A 27,511-nucleotide genomic window follows, 5' to 3' on the forward strand; every position below is an offset into this window, starting at 1 on the left:
CGTCACTAGGTCTGTACTAAGAGTTTTCTGTTAGCTCTATGACCCATATCCTATGACCTTGACTTGCCACAGGTTCATAGAGTAAACAGAAAACTCTTTAGTATACAAGTCATACAAAAGTTGACGTGCCCCTGTGATCAGACAGATGAGGCAAATGTCTGCGGTTAAGTATAAGCTGTCATGTCTATATATTTCGGTTAACGAATTCGTTCGCATCATTTAACTCTTTTTACTCATGTATATACTACTATATGTATCAGGAAAATATGTTATGTGCCTCCACCAGGGATTAAACCTTAGACTATCTGCTTGCTGTCTCTTCAGACTCATACTGAGCTAAAAAGGGCAATCCCCCTAGCAAGTAGCTAGAAAGTGATTGTATCACAATGCACACTATTTACAATTAAAACCTGTCACACTACTTTCCCATTTTCAAATGTGGTTGTCCCTGAACATTCATTAACCTATGCCTCTCAATCTCTTAACAGATTTCACTTGGAGTGCATGGTCATGAAAGACACTGTATGTAATAGGAAAGCAAGTAGTGTGCCTTCACCAGGAATCAAACCCAAAACCCTGGGCTAAGCGGTCTACCTATAGCGCTAAAGGGCAATGCCCCCTTACTTGAAGCTAGAAGGCGATTATCGCTATGTACATTATTTACAATGAAAACCTGCCACATATATTTTAACGTTACAGTCATCACATCCTAATACAGTATATTTGAACTAACTTATGTTTCTTCCGACTCTCCGCCTATTATTTGATATTGGTAAATATGATTGGCTGATGACGTGGAAATTCAGGGGGTGGTTTTTCTCCTGGTACTCCGGCTTTCCTCCACCTCCAAAATGGCACATCCTTAAATGACCCTGGCTGTTAATAGGACGTTAAACAAAATAAACCAAACCAACCAGTGTGCATTTTGAGGTTCTTAAAACTCAGAAATTTGTAAGGCATGCAAGACATGCAATAACAAAGTGGTTCTTGTTTTTTTTTAATAACATATATTTGTTATTTAAGTCTATATAACAATTTTTGTTTGAGATGTTTTCTTTACAGTTATTTCACGTATTATTGACTTTGGCCAGTGGAAGTTACTTGACGGCTATAAAAACTGGCATGTACATTAACATCCTCAGAAAACAGACTGTCTCCTTTCAGAGGGAATTAATTCACTCTAAACTGTCTAATGGATGTATTGATAAAGAAATACATATTTTATGTCAACTGTTTATTTTTCTTTAGAACATTCCTTTGGGAGATGAAGTGAAGAAGACATATCCCAGATATGGACTGTATGTGTATGGGGAGGGGTAAGTACAACCTCATAACTTCCATATGTTATACTTTTTACCCTCTGATTATGTCAGAAGTGTATGCAGTATAGTATGTCTGTGCTGGAGATGTCAGTTTGGGCCTGAGTAGACCAGTAACCTTGGATCAGTCTGTCAGATATTAATTGGTTAGTTGGTTGACTGTCAGCTTTCACTGACAAAAGTGTGGCAATGCAAGAGGGGGGGGGGGGGGGGGGGGGGGTGACTTTAGCATGTCAAGACTCCTGTTGGTACAATACTTTGAAAGGTGGGTATCTGCCACCAAATGACGTGGGTGTTTCATCTTTCAAGGTCTGTATGAGGTCAGGTGTTACTCTTCAGTCCAATGACTAACATCTGGCATAATGATCAGGATATATAAAGACTGAATAGACCTACTTCATCACTGGGTAGAAGCAATTAATTATTGTTTGAATTGATATGAAATATCTGGGCATTATAGACACCAAAAGTTCAAAACCATAATCATAGCTGCCTGTTACTGGATGGTGCTAGTAAACAATTCAAAACCAGATTTATATGCTTAGTCAGGTTTCTTTGAAAATTGAAACTAGCAGCAGTTACTGTATTAAAAGATGATGCTTACCTGTGTTGATCATGATTCATATATAAATAAATTGCAATGTAAATACTCTTTAGCAGTGTGATTTATTTATTGGTATTAATTATTTTAAAACATTTTTGAAAATAAAGGGTTTTATATAAGTGTCAAGTGTCGTACTGATTTTAATAGATTTTAATAGATTTTAATAGATGACACTAGACTTTAGGGAAAGTTTGATTCTTGGAAAATAAGCAAATTTGCTTTCCTTGAAGACAGATGATTTCAGATTAATTTCACTACTTAAAAAGATATGTATCAATAGTCTTACGACATAGTATTTTTCTGTGGAGTATATTTCCTAAGGTGAATAGCTAGTGAAAGTTTAGAAGTGAGAACTTGATAAGGAAGTGTCTATGACTGTATACAAAGTGTAGCCATGTAGATATATTATTTGTTTTCTTTTGTTTCTAGGGATTATGCCAGATATGTAAGGTATGTAACAATTCATCAAAGTTGATGTATTATGCTATTCTACATCATGATGACCCTTCCTGAAATGACGACCTTTTGGCTACAGTACAGTCAACTTATCTTCAATATGTTAACCTGTTCACACTGACCTGTCCATCACACAATTATCTGTCTATCAAACCATCTGTCTGTTACACACTGATCTGTCCTTCACACAATGACCCGTCCATTACACGTTATCTGTCAATTACATAATAATCTCTCAGACACACAATGATCAGTCAGACACACGATCTGTCAGACATACAATAATCTCTCAGAAACACGATGATCAGTCAGACACACAATGATCAGTCAGACACACGATCTGTCAGACATACAATAATCTCTCAGACACACAATGATCAGTCAGACACACAATCTGTCAGACACACAATGATCAGACAGACATACAATAATCTCTCAGACACACAATGATCAGTCAGACACACAATGATCAGACAGACATACAATAATCTCTCAGACACACAATGATCAGTCAGACACACAATGATCAGTCAGACACACGATCTGTCAGACATACAATAATCTCTCAGAAACACGATGATCAGTCAGACACACAATGATCTGTTAGACACATGATGATCTGTAAGGCACACTATGATCAGTCAGACACACAATCTGTCAGACATACAATGATCAGTCAGACATACAATGATCTCTCAGAAACATGATGATCAGTCAGACACACGATGATCTGTCAGACACACGATGATCTGTCAGACACACAATAATCAGTCAGACATATGATGATCTGTCAGACCCCATCATCTGTGTGACACATGATGCCCTGTCAGACTCGCGATGATCTGTCAGACACACAATGATCTGTGTCAGACACATGATCTGTCTGACACATGATGACCTGTCAGACATTCGATGATCTGTCAGACTCATGATGATCTGTAAGACACATGATGACATGTAAGACACATGATGATCTGTAAGACACATGATGATCTGTCGGACACACGATGACCTGTCGGACACATGATCTGTCAGACACATGATCTGTCAGACACAAGATGACCTGTCAGACACATGATCTGTCAGACACATGATCTGTCAGACACATGATGACCTGTCAGACACACGATGACCTGTCAGACACAAGATGACCTGTCAGACACATGATGATCTGTCAGACACATGATGACCTGTAAGACACATGATCTGTCGAGACACACGATGATCTGATCGTCATTCAGTGATCTGTAAGACACATGATAACCTTTCCCAATGATACAGACCTGTTGGATAATGTGATTTACTTTTCATTAATCCACATGTTAGCATATACTTCCTATTTGCATGTGCCACACACTTTCCTTGGTACTTCCAGATTTGAAGTCAACAAACTAGAGTAGATGAAAAGGCTTTAAGTGTTTTACCCTGTCCATTGTATTGTTATATGAAATTGTAGTGAACATAGCTGAAATGCATGATGTCTTCTGTGAGTGGTAATGATAATTGTTCTTTTGTGTGATAAAACAGCTCTCATTATTGAGAAACAGTAACAGTGAAAGGAAGTTCCAACATCAGAATTTACAGTTCCCCAAGTAGGCTGCAGCATTCATTCCTAATACATACATATCTCCCCAGTGGTAGTGACCAAATGAGATTCATAATTTATTTAGTTTGAATTAAATCATCATTTCATTCTGTAAGAAGAGTAAATTAAGATAAGCCTTTTCATGTTATTTGTTTGTGTATAAGCTGTATATCTGGTGAACAGTTCTCAATTCTACCACATGAAGTTATATGTTGCTGCCTACTTGGAGAATTGTAAACTCTTACACACCACTATACTCGGAACATTACTGCCTCATCATGTAAGATATCTGCCATTTGTACTAGTATCAGATTCATTGTGTTGGCAACATATGACTAGTTTGATTTGTGGTTATACTGGTGGTTAGATCCTTATAATTATCTATCATAAAAAGTTGCTGTATTTCACCATTATTTTAGAACTTGCTATGATATTTGACATGTTGACCAGTTTATTTTTCTTAGTTAATTAAGTTCATGGGCACATTTTGGTATGTCGGGCTTTACTCTCTTTTTTTTCTTTTAACAAGTTTTTAATCTGATGATGCTTGTCTTTACAGCAATACTATTTAAATATGATTTCAATCAATTTATATCTTTTTTTTTCATAGTAACATGAATCTTCAAGGGGTACCTGTTCTGTTCATCCCTGGTAATGCTGGAAGTCACAAGCAAGGTAAAAGTCACATTGAGACTAGTTTTTATCTTACTTAGCTAACCTATTGGCAAACTTAACAAGTAAATATATCCCACTAACCACCTGTTAAACAACCTACTTTGAGCACTGAAGAGAATTGATTGGTCATGATGACAATTTTGTATCTAACTAGTTACAGTATATTTTGCTAAAAGTATTATATTGCTGTTATACAAAAATGTCTTCTTTCAAAGAACGTTTTTGCATTTTCTGTTAGATCTATGTTCCATGCTTTATCATTTGAAGTCTCTCATGTATGGAAAATAAATTGGTCAGGTAGCAATGAAAGAAGACATGTTTGGTTTTATTATTAGTAAATACAAAATGAGAATATGTATAGATACTTGTGGAAATAGCTTTTTACTATTGATGAAACACGTTATTAAAAACTATATCAACAGAAGAATGAGTTAAGCGTTTGAGATGTTGTACTATATTATCGTTACTGTATAATGTGTTCCCATACTTCCTGCCTGCAGCCCGATCCCTTGCATCAGTGGCATTAAGACGTGTTGAAGAAAAAAAACCAAACTTCCATTTCAATTACTTCACAGTGGATTTAAATGAGGTGAATCTTAAGAACTATTCTTGCATCAGTCTTTTTAAAATCAACTTGTTTATCAGCATGTTATAACAATGTAAACATATGCTTTAAACTGTCAAGAATGAACCGCCTTTACTCACAGGATGATTGCTCTATACAGATTTATAAATTCATGTCAGTTTGTTCATTTACTTAAGACTGAAGTATGACTTTGTTGTAAGCTAAACTATTCACAATAGATATGTTTTAATATGCTTTAAAGCTTTATACCTGTGTAATATTTGAGATATTTTTGTGTAATACACACAAGTCAGAGATGTTACTCTGTCATAACATTATGACTGAGTCCAGATTCTATAATGGCCTTGGTGTTTTGTTTGTAGGAGATGATGGGTCTGTATGGTGGGACCTTACAAGACCAGACAGGTATGTAGTTTCTATCATAATTAATAATTACATTGTGATAGTTCACTTAAAAGAATTATAAAGTAATAACAAACATTTTTATATACATTTTTGCAAACCTATGTTGTAATCGTTCATTTCAAGAAATATATTATTGAATGACACAAGTACTACACATAATTATAAGCAATCTTAATCTATTGTAACATTTTTTTATTCCAGAATTTGTGCACCTGTGCATGACAAAGATCTTGACACTGTATGGAGAAGCTCCAATGCCTCCTTCCTCTGTAGTATTAGTGGGACACTCCATGGTAAGGCTCTATAGATATCCCCTACAGAACTCCTGTTCCCTCCTCTGTAGTACTAGTGGGACACTCCATGGTAAGGCTCTATAGATATCCCCTACAGAACTCCTGTTCCCTCCTCTGTAGTACTAGTGGGACACTCCATGGTAAGGCTCTATAGATATCCCCTACAGAACTCCTGTTCCCTCCTCTGTAGTACTAGTGGGACACTCCATGGTAAGGCTCTATAGATATCCCCTACAGAACTCCTGTTCCCTCCTCTGTAGTACTAGTGGGACACTCCATGGTAAGGCTCTATAGATATCCCCTACATAACTCCTGTTCCCTCCTCTGTAGTACTAGTGGGACACTCCATGGTAAGGCTCTATAGATATCCCCCTACAGAACTCCTGTTCCCTCCTCTGTAGTATTAGTGGGACACTCCATGGTAAGGCTCTATAGATATCCCCTACATAACTCCTGTTCCCTCCTCTGTAGTACTAGTGGGACACTCCATGGTAAGGCTCTATAGATATCCCCTACAGAACTCCTGTTCCCTCCTCTGTAGTACTAGTGGGACACTCCATGGTAAGGCTCTATAGATATCCCCTACAGAACTCCTGTTCCCTCCTCTGTAGTACTAGTGGGACACTCCATGGTAAGGCTCTATAGATATCCCCTACAGAACTCCTGTTCCCTCCTCTGTAGTACTAGTGGGACACTCCATGGTAAGGCTCTATAGATATCCCCTACAGAACTCCTGTTCCCTCCTCTGTAGTACTAGTGGGACACTCCATGGTAAGGCTCTATAGATATCCCCTACAGAACTCCTGTTCCCTCCTCTGTAGTACTAGTGGGACACTCCATGGTAAGGCTCTATAGATATCCCCTACAGAACTCCTGTTCCCTCCTCTGTAGTATTAGTGGGACACTCCATGGTAAGGCTCTATAGATATCCCCTACAGAACTCCTGTTCCCTCCTCTGTAGTATTAGTGGGACACTCCATGGTAAGGCTCTATAGATATCCCCCTACAGAACTCCTGTTCCCTCCTCTGTAGTACTAGTGGGACATTCCATGGTAAGGCTCTATAGATATCCCCTACAGAACTCCTGTTCCCTCCTCTGTAGTACTAGTGGGACACTCCATGGTAAGGCTCTATAGATATCCCCTACATAACTCCTGTTCCCTCCTCTGTAGTACTAGTGGGACACTCCATGGTAAGGCTCTATAGATATCCCCTACAGAACTCCTGTTCCCTCCTCTGTAGTACTAGTGGGACACTCCATGGTAAGGCTCTATAGATATCCCCTACAGAACTCATGTTCCCTCCTCTGTAGTACTAGTGGGACACTCCATGGTAAGGCTCTATAGATATCCCCTACAGAACTCCTGTTCCCTCCTCTGTAGTACTAGTGGGACACTCCATGGTAAGGCTCTATAGATATCCCCTACAGAACTCCTGTTCCCTCCTCTGTAGTACTAGTGGGACACTCCATGGTAAGGCTCTATAGATATCCCCTACAGAACTCCTGTTCCCTCCTCTGTAGTACTAGTGGGACACTCCATGGTAAGGCTCTATAGATATCCCCTACAGAACTCTTGTTCCCTCCTCTGTAGTACTAGTGGGACACTCCATGGTAAGGCTCTATAGATATCCCCTACAGAACTCCTGTTCCCTCCTCTATTAGGACACTCCATGGTAAGGCTCTATAGATATCCCCTACAGAACTCCTGTTCCCTCCTCTGTAGTACTAGTGGGACACTCCATGGTAAGGCTCTATAAATATTCCCTACAGAACTCCTGTTCCCTCCTCTGTAGTACTAGTGGGATACTGCATGGTAAGGCTCTATAGATATCCCCCTACAGAACTCCTGTTCCCTCCTCTGTAGTACTAGTGGGACACTCCATGGTAAGGCTCTATAGATATCCCCTACAGAACTCCTGTTCCCTCCTCTGTAGTACTAGTGGGACACTCCATGGTAAGGCTCTATAGATATCCACTACAGAACTCCTGTTCCCTCCTCTGTAGTACTAGTGGGACACTCCATGGTAAGGCTCTATAGATATCCCCTACAGAACTCCTGTTCCCTCCTCTGTAGTATTAGTGGGACACTCCATGGTAAGGCTATATAGATATCCCCCTACAGAACTCCTGTTCCCTCCTCTGTAGTACTAGTGGGACATTCCATGGTAAGGCTCTATAGATATCCCCTACAGAACTCCTGTTCCCTCCTCTGTAGTACTAGTGGGACACTCCATGGTAAGGCTCTATAGATATCCCCTACAGAACTCCTGTTCCCTCCTCTGTAGTACTAGTGGGACACTCCATGGTAAGGCTTTATAGATATCCCCCTACAGAACTCCTGTTCCCTCCTCTGTAGTACTAGTGGGACACTCCATGGTAAGGCTCTACAGATAATCCCTACAGAACTCCTGTTCCCTCCTCTGTAGTACTAGTGGGACACTCCATGGTAAGGCTCTATAGATATCCCCTACAGAACTCCTGTTCCCTCCTCTATTAGGACACTCCATGGTAAGGCTCTACAGATAATCCCTACAGAACTCCTGTTCCCTCCTGTATTAGGACACTCCATGGTAAGGCTCTATAGATATCCTTATTACCTCCACTTCATATTCCTCATGTAGAGAATTTTCAGTTCTGCTTGGTGATGTAAAGAATGATGCCATGATTGCTACTCAATAACAGCAGTACCATATCAGTGTATTGTCAATTAAAACATCTGTATGCTATTTAATTGTGTATAATATTTGTTGTTGTAGGGTGGAATAATTGCCCGAGCACTATTCACACTTCCTGATTTTGACCCCAGTCTGGTTTCCGTCATTATCACACAGGCTACCCCACACCAGGGTCCTGGTATGTACACTTCAAGTCATTACTGCACTCTAGTATCATACATTCTCATAGCTTGGCACAAACATAAATTAGTTCCAATAGTGCTCCATCTCCTTCATTAAACATAACTAATTACAATGATTATGTATCTCTATCGTTCATACTTTACATATTAAGTACCGGTAACCAATGAGGACACAAATTTTTGTTTGAATAAGTAAGATTACTGTATGTAAAGCTTGTAAAACAGACATGTTAATTATGGTATGTATATCTGCTGGAAGTAGTGGGAAACAGAGATTTAAGATGTGTTGATGTATTCACCTGGCAATGTCATGATACTAACTACATGTAACTAAAATAAAATGTGAAGAACTGTAAAATGATATACATAGCATGACTGATAGGATGTTGTAAGTGTACATACTGTCATTGGGACTGATAGGACGATGTAAGTGTGTACATACTGTCATTGAGACTGATAGGACGCTGTTAGTGTACATACTGTTATTGGGACTGATAGGACGATGTAAGTGTGTACATACTGTCATTGGGACTGATAGGACGTTGTAAGTGTGTACATACTGTCATTGGGACTGATAGGACGATGTAAGTGTGTACATACTGTCATTGGGACTGATAGGACGTTGTTAGTGTACATACTGTCATTGTGATAGGACGTTGTAAGTGTACATACTGTCATTGTGATAGGACGATGTAAGTGTACATACTGTCATTGGGACTGATAGGACGATGTAAGAGTGTACATACTGTCATTGGGACTGATAGGACGATGTAAGTGTGTACATACTGTCATTGGGACTGATGGGACGTTGTTAGTGTACATACTGTCATTGGGACTGATAGGACGCTGTTAGTGTACAAACTGTTATTGGGACTGTGAAGGTTAACCGTCAAAATGGCTGATCAAAGTAAAGTCTGTTGGTAAGGAATAATGAGTTTTATTACATTTTTACCAGTGAAGTATCGAAAATCATTCATTTTATAAAAGTGATATTTTTCATTTATAGTAAATAATATCACTTTTTCTGATATGAAAAATATAGCTTTTTCTGATTTTACCAATCAAAACAGAACACTGCTTAAAAATGGAAATGGAGAAAATTCAAATTTGCATAAAGCTCTCCATCGTGTTGTATGACGTTATAATGCAAGATAGAATACATAATATCACAATTTGGCTTACATTTGTGAGCCGTTGACAGAGGACCACAATGAATTCTTGAAGATATTTAGCTGTCTCAGTATATTTTGCAATAAAATGTTATAAACAGAATATCTAATAGTGTCTCCAGTAATACCAAATATATTTCACGAGTGTGGCTAATATTTTGATAGTTTTCACCTGTGCTACACACTCATGAAAAATATAAAAATATTAGCCACACTCATGAAATATATTTGGTATTACTGAAGACACTGCTAGATACCTCTAATATATCACATTAAGATCTACATAATGAGGTTATTCATTGTTATATACACCAAGTTTTACAATATTGCCTGTACTGTATATCCTAATATGTTGTGTTACATACTACTCTACCAACAGTTATTCCATTCGACAAGACGCTGTCCACATTTATAACAACTGTAAACAACTATTGGGTGGAGCATGGTAACAGTAGCCTTAGTCATGTGACCATTGTTTCTACTGGTGGAGGTCACCGCGATGTCCTAGTCAGGAACAGTTTCACCTCACTTAAAGGGGTATGTAGGTATAGGCTCAGTTGTTCAAAAGGTGATTAGCCGAATCACTTGATTAGTGAACATCTCATTGCTTATATTATTTACTTCAAAACCGATGTGTGTGTATTCCTTAACATTGACAGGTAGGAAGAAACTGGGGAGTGCTATATTTTAATAAAATTTTGTCAAGCTAGTTTTATTAGGTCACCTGAGACGAAGTCTCAAGTGACCTATTCTAATCGCCTTTTGTCCGCCGTCGTCCGTCGTCCGTCGTGCGTCCGTAAACTTTTTACATTTTCGACTTCTTCTCCAAAACCGCTTAACAAAATTCAATGAAATTTGGCAGAAAGTTTCTATGGCTGAAGGTCAACCAAAATTGTGAATTATATGGTCCCCACCCCCCAGGGGCCTGAGGGGTGGGGCCAAAAAGGGTCAAATTGACTAAAACTTCAAAAATCTTCTTCTCTACTCTCAGATATGGTGGAGTCAAACACTCTTTATAGATGAAAGGGTCTTGTGGTGCTTTACCAAAATTGTGAATTGCATGACCCTGGGGTCTCACGTGTGCCCCTGGGGAGGGGTAAACTTTACTATAGTTTATATAGGGAAATCACATTTTTGACTATTATTTGTTGGATTTGTATTGGAATTCATTCTAACTTGTATCAAATTATCAGCATGGGATGACAGTTTGATGGTATGTACATGTTGGCCCTAATTGACCCCCAGGGGCTGGTGGGCGGGGCCAAAAAGGGTCAAATTGACTAAAATTTCAAAAATCTTCTTCTCTACTCTCAGATATGGTAGAATCAAATACTCTTCATAGATGGAAGGGTCTTAAGGTGCTTTACCAAAATTGTGAATTTCATGACCCTGGGGTCTCACGTTTGCCCCTGGGGAGGGGGTAAACTTTACTATAGTTTATATAGGGAAATCACATTTTTGACTATCATTTGTTGGATTTGTATTGGAATTCATTCTAACTTGGTTCAAATTATCAGCATGGGATTACAGTTTGATGTTATGTACATGTTGGCCCTGGTTGACTCCCAGGGGCTAGTGGGCGGGGCCAAAAAAGGTCAAATTGACTGAAATTTCAAAAATCTTCTTCTCTACTCTCAGATATGGTAGAATCAAATACTCTTCATAGATGGAAGGGTCTTAAGGTTCTTTACCAAAATTGTGAATTTCATGACCCTGGGGTCTCACGTTTGCCCCTGGGGAGGGGGTAAACTTTACTATAGTTTATATAGGGAAATCACATTTTTGACTATCATTTGTTGGATTTGTATTGGAATTCATTCTAACTTGGTTCAAATTATCAGCATGGGATTACAGTTTGATGTTATGTACATGTTGGCCCTGGTTGACTCCCAGGGGCTAGTGGGCGGGGCCAAAAAGGGTCAAATTGACTGAAATTTCAAAAATCTTCTTCTCTACTATATGTTAGAATCAAATACTCTTCATAGACTAACCCCATTAGGACTGATGGGTGGGGCCAAAAAGGGTCAATTTAGTTGGCCGAAATATTTCAAATCTCAGGTGACCGTTAAGGCCCTTTGGGCCTCTTGTTAGAAATGATTTTATCAGGATTTGGTAATTGTTATCAACCTGTGATTAGCCTTATCACATTTTATACAACTTGACCCTGTAATTCTTACATCTAATGTAAAGATAAATCACAAGAACATCAGGTTAACTACCGGTTTTCATTTCTTAATTGAACTGTAAAAAACAATAGTGTTAAAACACTTTTTCTGTGCCAAACTTTGTAGATACAGTGGAACTTCGTTAACTCGAAGTCGACGGGACCACGAAAAAACTTCGAGTTATCCGAGTGTTCGAATTAAGCGAGTTATCGTTTTTGGTGAAAAGTTTGGTCAATATTTGTCAACATTATATAATCATTATAACTTCGCTCTGTCGCTCATCAGTTTAGTGTGAAGACTGGTCAATACATGTAAATATATATGTAATGTTTCGTTATGTCACTTGTAATTTGGTGTAGTTTTGCCGATATACACGATCACGATAAAGTTTCTTTCACTTAGTCACTTCAATAACGATCTGATGTGCAAGTCATGTTTGCAAAAGGTAAACGATAAAACGGAATTCGACAAAATAACGAAGTTATTAATGTCAAAACAAATAACCGTTTAAGTTTAACACAGATTGCATACAAAACGTAACAGAACCATTACCTTTTATTGGACATATATAAAATACTGTTTGATCGGCCTACTTACTTTTTATTGATAACCACGCTATTTCCATGTGTATTAGCACCGGAAGTTGGGCTGCGCATGTGCGTATAAAATGTTACTGTAACTGAGTTGGCGTTTTATCCGATTTAATAGACAGCACTGACCGTTACAGTTGTACTCTGAACACCTCGGCAGTAATTACGCTATTGTTTCAGCAGTTTAAAGATTTAATAGGCGCCGGTGACTGTGTCATTTCTACACCTGTAAAAACATCAGCCGGGTAGATCTACCGGTGTGTCAGAGATTAGTTCCGCTTGAGCGAACGGGTAGATGAGTTGTTGACTATCGTGTGTACTGATATCGGCGACCGCCTTGGGAAATTACCTGATGTAAGTAAAGCAGTACTTTTTATCACCAAGACTTGTTGTTATAAGATTCAACCGACAATTTCTTTTATGAATTTATGAAACACTTATAATAGCATGTAGGTTAGTAGTGCCGATACAGTGGCGTAGGAAGTCGTCAAAAAATGGGGGGGCAAAATTTTTTTTAACCTTAAATTTTACGCACTAAACAAATCGTATGCCATCTCCGCAAAATTAGCCAATAATTATCATTTCAACATCTCATGATAATTTTAATAATTTATGTAGTACAAAATAAGTTATTTACGCAAATCAGGATATATTATTTATGGCAAAACATGAATCACCAGGCCCGGCCAGGATTTTGGAAAGGGCGTGGGGTCGGATTTTGGAAAGGGCGGGGGGTCGGATTTTGGAAAGGGCGGGGGGTCCAGTAATTTAGTAACAACGCGAGCGCCGTAGGCGCGAGCCGATTTTTTTTGCCTTTTTTTTGACGAGGGGTCTGAGGGGCCGCCCAGCGGGTCCAGGGCAGCGCCCTGATAGGGGGTTCAAGGGGGTCTAAGCCCTCCGCGGAAAATGAATATAGCACATTTCCAATAATTCGGGATCAGGCGCGGATCCAGGAGTTTTCGAAAGCGGGGTCTAGTAATTAAGTGATCATGCGAGAGCGCCGTAGGCGCGAGACGATTTTTTTTCCCCTTTTTGCGAGAGGTCTGGGGGCCGCCCAGCGGGTCCCAGGGTGGCGAAGCCCCCCTGTGGATATGCAATAGAAAGGGGGGGCAGTAACTTAGTGATAAAGCGAGCGCCGTAGGCGCGAGCCGAATTTTTTTTTTGTATTTCCTCCTACCTGTCGGTAATTATTATCACTCTATTCACGTTAAAACCGCGCATTCTTATTCATGTTGTGTTTCTGTCTTGTTCTCATTATGAACTCAATTAACTTCACAAATTATCATCAACTTATTGAATCTATGTGATGAAGTTAAGCAAAATTTCGTATTAAGATATAAATATTGACTTACCAGGCTATTGCAGACGACCGACACACAGGTCTGAGGATTGATATACTAGTATAAAAGTCGGAATGTTCCGGATGTATAAGATACAGTTTTTATCGTTGCCTTCAAGAAAACATTATCGGTTTGAAAATATACAGATATTTATCGAAATGAATATATAAATTCGTGTTTTTTCCCCTTTTTAAGATTTTGGATGTCAAAAAGTGGGGGGGCAAAAAGATATGTTTGCCCCCCCACTGTAAAAAGTGGGGGGGCAATTGCCCCCCCCCCCCCCCCCCCCCCCCCCCCCCCCCCCCCCCCCCCCGCTTCCTACGCCACTGCGATATGTTCAGTATTTCAAACGGAATTTAGCTCATAAAAAATGTCGGCGTTTGCCACCGATCGACGAAAATTATACTTCGAGTTATTCGAACATTTCAAGTAGGATTTTTATTGTTGGGACCAAATTTTTACTTCGTATTATCCGAGTTTTTCGAGTTATCCGAATTCGAATATTCCGAGTTTTTTTTACTAAGATAAAGAGAGAATTCGGCCGGGACCGGCGAGGTACTTCGAGTTAAGCGGGATATTCGAGTTATCCGAGTTCGAGTTAACGAAGTTCCACTGTATTAAGAAAGAAGGTTTTTTTTATAGTATATCATGGCCATGAAGATTTTATAATTAAATGTTTACATAATAAAAAAGTGATATTATATATAATCCAGCGGTCATTTTTGTCATTTTCTGAAATAAATTGTTTTCTTAAACTGAAAGAATATCAGTTAATAAAAAAAACTTGTCTTTTATAGATTGTTGACGAGTCCAGTGGAGTTTACACATCAGTAAGTACCATTAGGTATTTAATCAGATTGTCAAGGTCTCCCATGTCAATCTATTGATTTACGCTGCCTGCTTTTCATTTCTGTCATAATGCATTGTCTTAGAAACAATCGGTTTTTAGCTCATAGCCCATCTGACTATGGTGGGCTATGCAGATCACCCTATGTCCATGGTCACACTTTCTTCCATAAACAATACTTGTTATCAATATTTCTTGAAAAGTACTTGAGGAGTGTTTCTCAAACTTCACGTGAAGATTCTCCATGGTCCTTAGTTATGCCCATTCAGATTTAAGTTTGATTGGGTAAACAGTAAAAATTGTTATTGATATATCTCAGAAAGTTCTTCTTTTATCAGTTTAGACTTTGTTTATAGAATCCCTTTGGTTTGAAATGATTTTGAAAAAGAAAAAGGTGAAGGGATAGAAAATAGAAAAAAAACAGTTTTTCATAGGGCGGATAAAGATCATTCAATTTTCTTCTAGGTAACCATTTGAATTCTCCTGTTTATTTTCAGACCATGTCTGTTCCTAATGCTTGGGTATCTACTGACCACCTGTGTGCTGTGTGGTAAGTCTGGCTATAGTAAGCTGTGTCTGTGTCACCATTGCTATGTTATCATGACAATGGCTCTCATTATCGTGTGACTTCAGTAACGTTCCTATTTGTAGTCTACTATAAGTGTGTTTATGTAAATCTTTGATTCACACTGCTATATAGTTCTGTTAATGATATAAATACACTTATCCATGTTATACTGTGACAGGTGCCGACAGATGATTCTGGCTACCACACGGGTTTTGTTTGATATCACTGACCCCATTACATCCCAAGTGAGTATACTTTCCAAAAACACCAAAAACTACACATTTACATGTGAAATTGGTTCAGCTTTTACAGGACTTTCCTCCTCTTTTACAAACCTAAATTGTTTATTGTCGCAGGCCAGGCAGGTCAGGCAAGTTTCATGGAGACTCGTGTCTTTTCTTTACTGAATGGTCGATATTGTGGTGAGGAAAGTGTAGTAATGGAAGATAATCCTAGATCATTTGTATTGCAGGTGGCATTATGTATATATATATTTGTTATCTACTGTTTTCTTTCTATTAGTGATCCACAAAAATTTGTAGCATAAAATTATCTTAGAAAGCTTAAATCCATTAAATACTGTCTCCCTACAATTCTAATACAAGTTTTTACAAAATATCTGAAATTAGTTTGTATTCCTGGGTCCTGTACCAGTACAAACAAAACTTTTCAGAAAATGCTATCTGTCATGTAAATTTTGTTACACAGCACAATCTAGTTTTTTATAAGATAGTGTGATGGTCTGCTACATAGATATAACAAAACTATGATAATGTAAATCAGCTACATAGATATAACAAAACTATGATAATGTAAGTCAACTACATAGATATAACAAAAATATGATAATGTATGTCAACTACATAGATATAACAAAAATATGATAATGTAAGTCAACTACTTGTATATAGATATAACAAAAATATGATAATGCACAGTAGTCGTATGTTGCATATTATTCAGTATTCGTCTTGTGATTTTGTCCACAGATTAGCACTGACAAAACCTTGAGGATGAATGTGTTCCGACATCACTTCCTGTCACATTCTGGACCCTTAGCATATACCAAGTCATTTGAAAAGGAGATAACCCTTGACCCTGCCATAGTGTGGGTGGAGAAATCAGAAAAGCTGTGGGAGTACGCCAGGGCTAAGGTATAGTGTAGTGAATGATTGTAATAACAATAATCAAACCACTTAATTTACATTGAATGTGATTAAACATATATTTATTAAAAAGTTATTGTACATGACATAGAAAATTACACATTTTATTGAAAATTACACATTTATTGAAAATATATCGTACATGTTTAAATAATTGCACTATTTCATTGAATTTGATTTGGCCTCTCTTTAAAAATTTTTTTTTTTTTTTTCCAAAGTTAAGAAATGTAACATTTTATATATATATATATATGTTTATCCTTATAATGTTAGAAACTATAGTAAATGTTTTGATACTGTAGGTGTCTAGGACATGTTACCTAGCTGTGGTTACAAAGTAAATGTTTTGATACTGTAGGTGCCTAGGACACATTACCTAGCTGTGGTTACTAAGTAAATGTTTTGATACTGTAGGTGCCTAGGACACGTTACCTAGCTGTTGGTTACTAAGTAAATGTTTTGATACTGTAGGTGCCTAGGACACGTTACCTAGCTGTTCCTATCCCTAGGGAAGGTGTTGACTCTCTGGTGGCCATCAGTGATGTGGTTTGTATCTTTGTAGTCTACAATGAGAATTTCACCTGATCTCAACTAATATCTTAGCATGCAGCATTATCTTTGTTTTGGTGTGTTGCAGCACCAAATATTTAATGTCTTTGTGTGCAATATAGGAATACAGGGCCAAACTGTTAAACAATAAACCAAAAGAAGGAAAAGAAGAAACAAAATGTTGAATTGATACAGTACATCTCTTTGTTTTAGTCAGTACAGTAGACATCCTTATTTTAATGCATCATCAAATTATTATCACATAATTAAAATACATTGTATTACTGAGTTGACATACCCTATATTCATCTATAAACACGGGAAAATCATAGAAATATTGAGGGGGAACAGAAAACCTTAAAAACAGGAAACAATATAAACATAAAATAAAAATTTAAGTACCAAATGCACTGAAATGAAATTACCTTTGAAAATAGTAGTTTATACAAAGTATCCTGACTCGCTGTATTGTAATACAACTGTTTGTTTTAGCTATCCAATGATTGGATCTGTGCTTGTAAACTGAAGGAAGGAGATAAACAATGGTAAGTTTTCACCTCATTAAAATCAGCATGAATGGTCTGAAGATGTCTGCCAGGTAAATATCTTGTACAGTTATGCTACAATGCTACATGATATAAAAGTTTAATACATTACAGGTTCCCTAATTTTGAAAGAATTGCCACCCTTCAGCATTATAGCTTTTGACCAAGCTCTTTGAACATAACAAGTATTTGGTAGCATTTTGATCTAATGTTTCCTCTTGTTATTTAGAAGGCATGAAATAGGGATACTGGTATGTTTGTTTATTATAAACATGTTATTATACTCCTTGCTATGAAGATATTTTTAAACAGAATAAGCACTGTTTTTGACGTTCTTGCAGAGTTCTCTCCCTTCCATAATTTTAATCCAGTGAATACTTTCGATATCTGTACGCCAAGTTGTATGCCAAGTTGTTGTTTGATATGATAATACCACCTGACTAAGTGATATAGTACCACTTGGTTAGTCTATCTGGTACGACCTGACTAAGTGATATAGTACCACCTGGGTAGTCTATCTGGTACGACCTGACTAAGTGATATAGTACCACCTGGGTAGTCTATCTGGTACGACCTGACTAAGTGATATAGTACCACCTGGGTAGTCTATCTGGTACGACCTGACTAAGTGATATAGTACCACCTGGGTAGTCTATCTGGTACGACCTGACTAAGTGATATAGTACCACCTGGGTAGTCTATCTGGTACGACCTGACTAAGTGATATAGTACCACCTGGGTAGTCTATCTGGTACGACCTTAATAAGTGATATAGTACCACCTGGGTAGTCTATATGGTACGACCTGACTAAGTGATATAGTACCACCTGGGTAGTCTATCTGGTACGACCTGACTAAGTGATATAGTACCACCTGGGTAGTCTATCTGGTACGACCTGACTAAGTGATATAGTACCACCTGGGTAGTCTATATGGTACGACCTGACTAAGTGATATAGTACCACCTGGGTAGTCTATCTGGTACGACCTGACTAAGTGATATAGTACCACCTGGGTAGTCTATCTGGTACGACCTGACTAAGTGATATAGTACAACCTGGGTAGTCTATCTGGTACGACCTGACTAAGTGATATAGTACAACCTGGGTAGTCTATCTGGTACGACCTGACTAAGTGATATAGTACCACCTGGGTAGTCTATCTGGTACGACCTGACTAAGTGATATAGTACCACCAGGGTAGTCTATCTGGTACGACCTGACTAAGTGATATAGTACCACCAGGGTAGTCTATCTGGTACGACCTGACTAAGTGATATAGTACCACCTGGGTAGTCTATCTGGTACGACCTGACTAAGTGATATAGTACAACCTGGGTAGTCTATCTGGTACAACCTGACTAAGTGATATAGTACCACCTGGGTAGTCTATCTGGTACGACCTGACTAAGTGATATAGTACCACCTGGGTAGTCTATCTGGTACGACCTGACTAAGTGATATAGTACCACTTGGTTAGTCTATCTGGTACGACCTGACTAAGTGATATAGTACCACCTGGGTAGTCTATCTGGTACGACCTGACTAAGTGATATAGTACCACCTGGGTAGTCTATCTGGTACGACCTGACTAAGTGATAATAGTACCACCTGGGTAGTCTATCTGGTACGACCTGACTAAGTGATATAGTACCACCTGGGTAGTCTATCTGGTACGACCTGACTAAGTGATATAGTACCACCTGGGTAGTCTATCTGGTACGACCTGACTAAGTGATATAGTACCACCTGGGTAGTCTATCTGGTACAACCTGACTAAGTGATATAGTACCACCTGGGTAGTCTATCTGGTATGACCTGACTAAGTGATATAGTACCACCTGGGTAGTCTATCTGGTCGGCCTGACTAAGTGATATAGTACCACCTGGGTAGTCTATCTGGTACGACCTGACTAAGTGATATAGTACCACCTGGGTAGTCTATCTGGTCGGCCTGACTAAGTGATATAGTACCACCTGGGTAGTCTATCTGGTACGACCTGACTAAGTGATATAGTACCACCTGGGTAGTCTATCTGGTACGACCTGACTAAGTGATATAGTACCACCTGGGTAGTCTATCTGGTACGACCTGACTAAGTGATATAGTACCACCTGGGTAGTCTATCTGGTACAACCTGACTAAGTGATATAGTACCACCTGGGTAGTCTATCTGGTACGACCTGACTAAGTGATATAGTACCACCTGGGTAGTCTATCTGGTACGACCTGACTAAGTGATATAGTACCACCTGGGTAGTCTATCTGGTACCACCTGACTAAGTGATATAGTACCACCTGGGTAGTCTATCTGGTACGACCTGACTAAGTGATATAGTACCACCTGGGTAGTCTATCTGGTACGACCTGACTAAGTGATATAGTGCCACCTAGGTAGTCTATCTGGTACGACCTGACTAAGTGATATAGTACCACCTGGGTAGTCTATCTGGTACAACCTGACTAAGTGATATAGTACCACCTGGGTAGTCTATCTGGTACGACCTGACTAAGTGATATAGTACCACCTGGGTAGTCTATCTGGTACGACCTGACTAAGTGATAATAGTACCACCAGGGTAGTCTATCTGGTACGACCTGACTAAGTGATATAGTACCACCTGGGTAGTCTATCTGGTACGACCTGACTAAGTGATATAGTACCACCTGGGTAGTCTATCTGGTACGACCTGACTAAGTGATAATAGTACCACCTGGGTAGTCTATCTGGTACCACCTGACTAAGTGATATAGTACCACCTGGGTAGTCTATCTGGTACGACCTGACTAAGTGATATAGTACCACCAGGGTAGTCTATCTGGTACGACCTGACTAAGTGATATAGTACCACCTGGGTAGTCTATCTGGTACGACCTTAATAAGTGATAATAGTACCACCTGGGTAGTCTATCCGATACGACCTGACTAAGTGATATAGTACCACCTGGGTAGTCTATCTGGTACGACCTGACTAAGTGATATAGTACCACCTGGGTAGTCTATCTGGTACGACCTGACTAAGTGATAATAGTACCACCTGGGTAGTCTATCTGGTACGACCTGACTAAGTGATATAGTACAACCTGGGTAGTCTATCTGGTACAACCTGACTAAGTGATATAGTACCACCTGGGTAGTCTATCTGGTACGACCTGACTAAGTGATATAGTACCACCAGGGTAGTCTATCTGGTACGACCTTAATAAGTGATAATAGTACCACCTGGGTAGTCTATCCGATACGACCTGACTAAGTGATATAGTACCACCTGGGTAGTCTATCTGGTACGACCTGACTAAGTGATATAGTACCACCTGGGTAGTCTATCTGGTACGACCTGACTAAGTGATAATACTACCACCTGGGTAGTCTATCTGGTACGACCTGACTAAGTGATATAGTACCACCTGGGTAGTCTATCTGGTACGTCCTGACTAAGTGATATAGTACCACCTGGGTAGTCTCTAGCTATCTCGTACGACCTGACTAAGTGATATAGTACCACCAGGGTAGTCTATCTGGTACGACCTGACTAAGTGATATAGTACCACCTGGGTAGTCTATCTGGTACGACCTGACTAAGTGATATAGTACCACCTGGGTAGTCTATCTGGTACGACCTGACTAAGTGATATAGTACCACCTGGGTAGTCTATCTGGTACGACCTGACTAAGTGATATAGTACCACCTGGGTAGTCTATCTGGTACGACCTGACTAAGTGATAATAGTACCACCTGGGTAGTCTATCTGATACGACCTGACTAAGTGATATAGTACCACCTGGGTAGTCTATCTGGTACGACCTGACTAAGTGATATAGTACAACCTGGGTAGTCTATCTGGTACAACCTGACTAAGTGATATAGTACCACCTGGGTAGTCTATCTGGTACGACCTGACTAAGTGATATAGTACCACCTGGGTAGTCTATCTGGTACAACCTGACTAAGTGATATAGTACCACCTGGGTAGTCTATCTGGTACGACCTGACTAAGTGATAATAGTACCACCTGGGTAGTCTATCTGGTACGACCTGACTAAGTGATATAGTACCACCTGGGTAGTCTATCTGGTACGACCTGACTAAGTGATATAGTACCACCTGGGTAGTCTATCTGGTACGACCTTACTAAGTGATAATAGTACCACCTGGGTAGTCTATCTGGTACGACCTGACTAAGTGATATAGTACCACCTGGGTAGTCTATCTGGTACGACCTGACTAAGTGATAATAGTACCACCTGGGTAGTCTATCTGGTACGACCTGACTAAGTGATAATAGTACCACCTGGGTAGTCTATCTGGTACGACCTGACTAAGTGATATAGTACCACCTGGGTAGTCTATCTGGTACGACCTGACTAAGTGATATAGTACCACCTGGGTAGTCTATCTGGTACGACCTGACTAAGTGATATAGTACAACCTGGGTAGTCTATCTGGTACGACCTGACTAAGTGATATAGTACCACCTGGGTAGTCTATCTGGTCGGCCTGACTAAGTGATATAGTGCCACCTGGGTAGTCTATCTGGTACGACCTGACTAAGTGATAGTACCACCTGGGTAGTCTATCTGGTACGACCTGACTAAGTGATATAGTACCACCTGGGTAGTCTATCTGGTACGACCTTAATAAGTGATAATAGTACCACCTGGGTAGTCTATCCGATACGACCTGACTAAGTGATATAGTACCACCTGGGTAGTCTATCTGGTACGACCTGACTAAGTGATAATATTGCCACCTGGGTAGTCTATCTGGTACGACCTGACTAAGTGATATAGTACCACCTGGGTAGTCTATCTGGTACAACCTGACTAAGTGATATAGTACCACCTGGGTAGTCTATCTGGTACGACCTGACTAAGTGATATAGTACCACCTGGGTAGTCTATCTGGTACGACCTGACTAAGTGATATAGTACCACCTGGGTAGTCTATCTGGTACGACCTGACTAAGTGATATAGTACCACCTGTGTAGTCTATCTGGTACGACCTTAATAAGTGATGATAGTGCCACCTGGGTAGTCTATCTGGTACGACCTGACTAAGTGATAATAGTACCACCTGGGTAGTCTATCTGGTACGACCTGACTAAGTGATAGGACCACCTGGGTAGTCTATCTGGTACGACCTGACTAAGTGATATAGTACCACCTGGGTAGTCTATATGGTACGACCTGACTAAGTGATAGTACCACCTGGGTAGTCTATCTGGTACGACCTGACTAAGTGATATAGTACCACCTGGGTAGTCTATCTGGTACGACCTGACTAAGTGATAATAGTACCACCTGGGTAGTCTATCTGGTACGACCTGACTAAGTGATAATATTACCACCTGGGTAGTCTATCTGGTCGGCCTGACTAAGTGATATAGTACCACCTGGGTAGTCTATCTGGTACGACCTGACTAAGTGATAGTACCACCTGGGTAGTCTATCTGGTACAACCTGACTAAGTGATATAGTACCACCTGGGTAGTCTATCTGGTACAACCTGACTAAGTGATATAGTACCACCTGGTTAGTCTATCTGGTACAACCTGACTAAGTGATATAGTACCACCTGGGTAGTCTATCTGGTACGACCTGACTAAGTGATATAGTACCACCTGGGTAGTCTATCTGGTACGACCTGACTAAGTGATATAGTACCACCTGGGTAGTCTATATGGTACGACCTGACTAAGTGATATAGTACCACCTGGGTAGTCTATCTGGTACGACCTGACTAAGTGATATAGTACCACCTGGGTAGTCTATCTGGTACGACCTGACTAAGTGATATAGTACCACCTGGGTAGTCTATCTGGTACGACCTTAATAAGTGATATAGTACCACCTGGGTAGTCTATCTGGTACGACCTGACTAAGTGATATAGTACCACCTGGGTAGTCTATATGGTACGACCTGACTAAGTGATATAGTACCACCTGGGTAGTCTATCTGGTACGACCTGACTAAGTGATATAGTACCACCTGGGTAGTCTATCTGGTACGACCTGACTAAGTGATATAGTACCACCTGGGTAGTCTATCTGGTACGACCTGACTAAGTGATATAGTACCACCTGGGTAGTCTATCTGGTACGACCTGACTAAGTGATATAGTACCACCTGGGTAGTCTATATGGTACGACCTGACTAAGTGATATAGTACCACCTGGGTAGTCTATCTGGTACGACCTGACTAAGTGATATAGTACCACCTGGGTAGTCTATCTGGTACGACCTGACTAAGTGATATAGTACCACCTGGGTAGCCTATCTGGCACGACCTGACTAAGTGATAGTACCACCTGGGTAGTCTATCTGGTACGACCTGACTAAGTGATATAGTACCACCTGGGTAGTCTATCTGGTACGACCTGACTAAGTGATATAGTACCACCTGGGTAGTCTATCTGGTACGACCTTAATAAGTGATATAGTACCACCTGGTTTGTCTATCTGGTACAACCTGACTAAGTGATATAGTACCACCTGGGTAGTCTATCTGGTACGACCTGACTAAGTGATATAGTACCACCAGGGTAGTCTATCTGGTACGTCCTGACTAAGTGATATAGTACCACCTGGGTAGTCTATCTGGTACGACCTGACTAAGTGTTATAGTACCACCTGGGTAGTCTATCTGGTACGACCTGACTAAGTGATATAGTACCACCTGGGTAGTCTATCTGGTACGACCTGACTAAGTGATATAGTACCACCTGGTTTGTCTATCTGGTACAACCTGACTAAGTGATATAGTACCACCTGGGTAGTCTATCTGGTACGACCTGACTAAGTGATATAGTGCCACTTGGTAAGTCTATCTGGTACAATCTCATTAATTGAGGTTTAATAATCCAATTGTGACTGACACTTAAAATTAAGTTGTTTAAAAAAAAAATCGTACAATATGATGTAAGCAGCGTCAGTTTATAGAGCTTGAAAGAATTTACCGGGTATTAGTCCCACATCTGTACTAACAAACTGGCTTGATGACCTATCTATCAGTCTGCTTCACGTCCAAACTCCAGAAGATACTCTACAATTGCAAAAACTTATATTGAGATGGCAATGTTGTGTCATTATGCTAAAATTCAGAACTAGAGATCCTAACTCTTTATATGGCCCTTCATTCAATGGCATTTTTAGTTTTTGGATTTGTCCAGATATGTCCACATGCAGCTTCATTGGGTCACCTGCTAAACTCTTTCATTGCCTGATTTCGATCTGAATTCTTAACAAATGCATTTGAAAAATTGTTTTAGTTTTTTTTTATCTGAATATATAATGAAATTATTTTGAATCTTCCTTTATAGCAAAAAGTGTACAAACCTGTCTGATAGAGGAAAACTCATCCCTCCAAGGAACTCTGGGAGAAAGGTATCCATAATATACTAATGATAAGTATTGGTAAATTGTGTAAATAATATTTAATTTATCCAAGAGATTATTGCCTTATTTATCTTGTAAAAATTGTATACAGGAATTTATTTCAATAAAATATAAATAAAACAACTTACATTTAGGTAGTCCATCTGGAGTTATCAGAGCTGACTGACATGACACATGTCATCTTGATTGTTCCACAATCCTTTGACAAAGTAAGTCTTGAAAAATTGAAATGGAAACTGATGAATATATTATAGTGGTAGACATTTTTTTTTTTATTCGTTTTCCTTGCTGGTAGACATTAATTGAAGATGACTCATTGTGCAAAGGTCATCCCATCCTTATTATTATGGTAAATTGATATGCTAAACAGAATGTTAGGGCATCAGGCACAAGACAGGTAGGAGTGATGGTTGATCTGTGTTTTGTATTGACTGGTAGGAGTGATGGTTGATCTGTGTTTTGTATTGACTGGTAGGAGTGATGGTTGATCTGTGTTTTGTTTTGACTGGTAGGGGTGATGGTTGATCTTTGTTTTCATTTCGACAAGTAGAAGTGATGGTTGATCTGTGTTTTGTTTTTAGGGTAGGGTGATGGTTGATCTGTGTTTTCATTTTGACAGGCAGAGGTGATGGTTGATCTGTATAACCAGGGCGAGCGCCATCTTGCCTACCGTATGCCTGGCTTTATAGATATTATGATGACGTATCCTGAAAGCATCACCAAGAGTGCCAGTACCCTGACCCTCTACAACGACACCCTGTTTTACAGTCTGAAGTTACAGGGAATAGACACACTACTGAAGGCCTATAGGGTCTATCTCAGGCCCAAATACTGTGTCAAGCAAAGCAATCCAGGTAAGTTGTTATAACATTTGGAAATGAAAATATCAGATATTTCTCCAGCAGTATGGCCATCCATCTCTCTTGCAGGTCAGTAGAATGTTGACAATTACTATTGTATTGTCCTTTAATAAGATGATCCCCTACTTGAGTCAGAGTCAATGTGTTGGGCCTCTGGGCCATTATTTATGACCAATACGAAGTAATGGATAATATTAAAGAATCAAGAATGTCTTTTTAGGTCACCTGAGACAAAGTCTCAAGTGACCTATTCTAATCCCCTTTTGTCCGTCGTCATGCGTTGTCCGTCCGTAAACAATTTACATTTTCGACTTCTTCTCCAAAACCCCTAAACCAAATTCCATGAAATTCGGCAGGAAGCTTCTATGGCTAAAGGTCAACCTAAATTGTAAATTATATGGTCCCCACCCCCCAGGGGCCTGAGGGGCGGGGCTAAAAAGGGTCAAATTGACTAAAACTTCAAACTTCTCTACTCTCAGATATGGTGGAATCAAACACTCATCATAGATGGAAGGGTCTTAAGGTGCTTTACCAAAATTGTGAATTTCATGACCCTGGGGTCTCAAGTTTGCCCCTGGGGAGGGGGTAAACTTTACTATAGTTTATATAGGGAAATCACATTTTTGACTATAATATGTTTGATTTCTATTGGAATTCATTCTAATTTGGTTAACATTATCAGCTTGGGATGGCAGTTTGACGGTATGCACATGTTGGCCCTGACTGACCCCTAGGGGCTAATGGGCGGGGCTAAAAAGGGTCAAATTGACTGAAATTTCAAAAATCTTCTTTTCAGACCGAATGTGAATTTCATGACCCTGGGGTCTCAAGTTTGCCCCTGGGGAGGGGGTAAACTTTACTATAGTTTATATAGGGAAATCACATTTTTGACTATAATATGTTTGATTTCTATTGGAATTCATTCTGATTTGGTTAACATTATCAGCTTGGGATGGCAGTTTGAGGGTATGCACATGTTGGCCCTGACTGACCCCCAGGGGCTAATGGGCAGGGCTAAAAAGGGCCAAATTGACTGAAATTTCAAAAATCTTCTTCTCAAGACCAAAATAAGGTGGAATCAAATACTCTTTATAGTTGGAAGGGTCTTAAGGTGCTTTACTAAAATTGTGAATTTCATGACCCTGGGGTCTCAAGTTGCCCCTGGGGAGGGGGTAAACTTTACTATAGTTTATATAGGGAAATCACATTTTTGACTATAATATGTTTGATTTCTATTGGAATTCATTCTGATTTGGTTAACATTATCAGCTTGGGATGGCAGTTTGAGGGTATGCACATGTTGGCCCTGACTGACCCCCAGGGGCTAATGGGCAGGGCTAAAAAGGGCCAAATTGACTGAAATTTCAAAAATCTTCTTCTCAAGACCAAAATAAGGTAAAATCAAATACTCTTTGTAGTTGGAAGGGTCTTAAGGTGCTTTACTAAAATTGTGAATTTCATGACCCTGGGGTCTCAAGTTTGCCCCTCGGGAGGGGGTAAACTTTACTATAGTTTATATAGGGAAATCACATT

At 39.5% G+C, this 27,511-nt stretch overlaps 1 protein-coding gene across 1 annotated transcript in view; it reads left to right on the forward strand.

Annotated features, from left to right (window-relative positions):
* LOC117324417 (GPI inositol-deacylase-like) overlaps positions 1–27,511 on the forward strand; it is a 65,743-nt gene that overhangs the window by 385 nt on the left and 37,847 nt on the right. The window contains exons 2-18 of the mRNA XM_033880300.1: positions 1,249–1,316; positions 2,353–2,373; positions 4,575–4,639; positions 5,140–5,228; positions 5,588–5,630; positions 5,832–5,923; positions 8,681–8,777; positions 10,330–10,487; positions 14,843–14,875; positions 15,390–15,442; positions 15,639–15,705; positions 16,450–16,614; positions 17,098–17,172; positions 17,668–17,720; positions 25,043–25,106; positions 25,253–25,327; positions 25,738–25,972. Coding sequence (XP_033736191.1) covers positions 1,249–1,316; positions 2,353–2,373; positions 4,575–4,639; positions 5,140–5,228; positions 5,588–5,630; positions 5,832–5,923; positions 8,681–8,777; positions 10,330–10,487; positions 14,843–14,875; positions 15,390–15,442; positions 15,639–15,705; positions 16,450–16,614; positions 17,098–17,172; positions 17,668–17,720; positions 25,043–25,106; positions 25,253–25,327; positions 25,738–25,972 — 1,453 coding nt within the window. The remainder of the gene's footprint in view (positions 1–1,248; positions 1,317–2,352; positions 2,374–4,574; positions 4,640–5,139; positions 5,229–5,587; positions 5,631–5,831; positions 5,924–8,680; positions 8,778–10,329; positions 10,488–14,842; positions 14,876–15,389; positions 15,443–15,638; positions 15,706–16,449; positions 16,615–17,097; positions 17,173–17,667; positions 17,721–25,042; positions 25,107–25,252; positions 25,328–25,737; positions 25,973–27,511) is intronic.

This window comes from Pecten maximus, chromosome 1 (genome assembly GCF_902652985.1).
Source record: "Pecten maximus chromosome 1, xPecMax1.1, whole genome shotgun sequence".
In the NCBI taxonomy this organism is placed as follows: domain Eukaryota; kingdom Metazoa; phylum Mollusca; class Bivalvia; order Pectinida; family Pectinidae; genus Pecten; species Pecten maximus.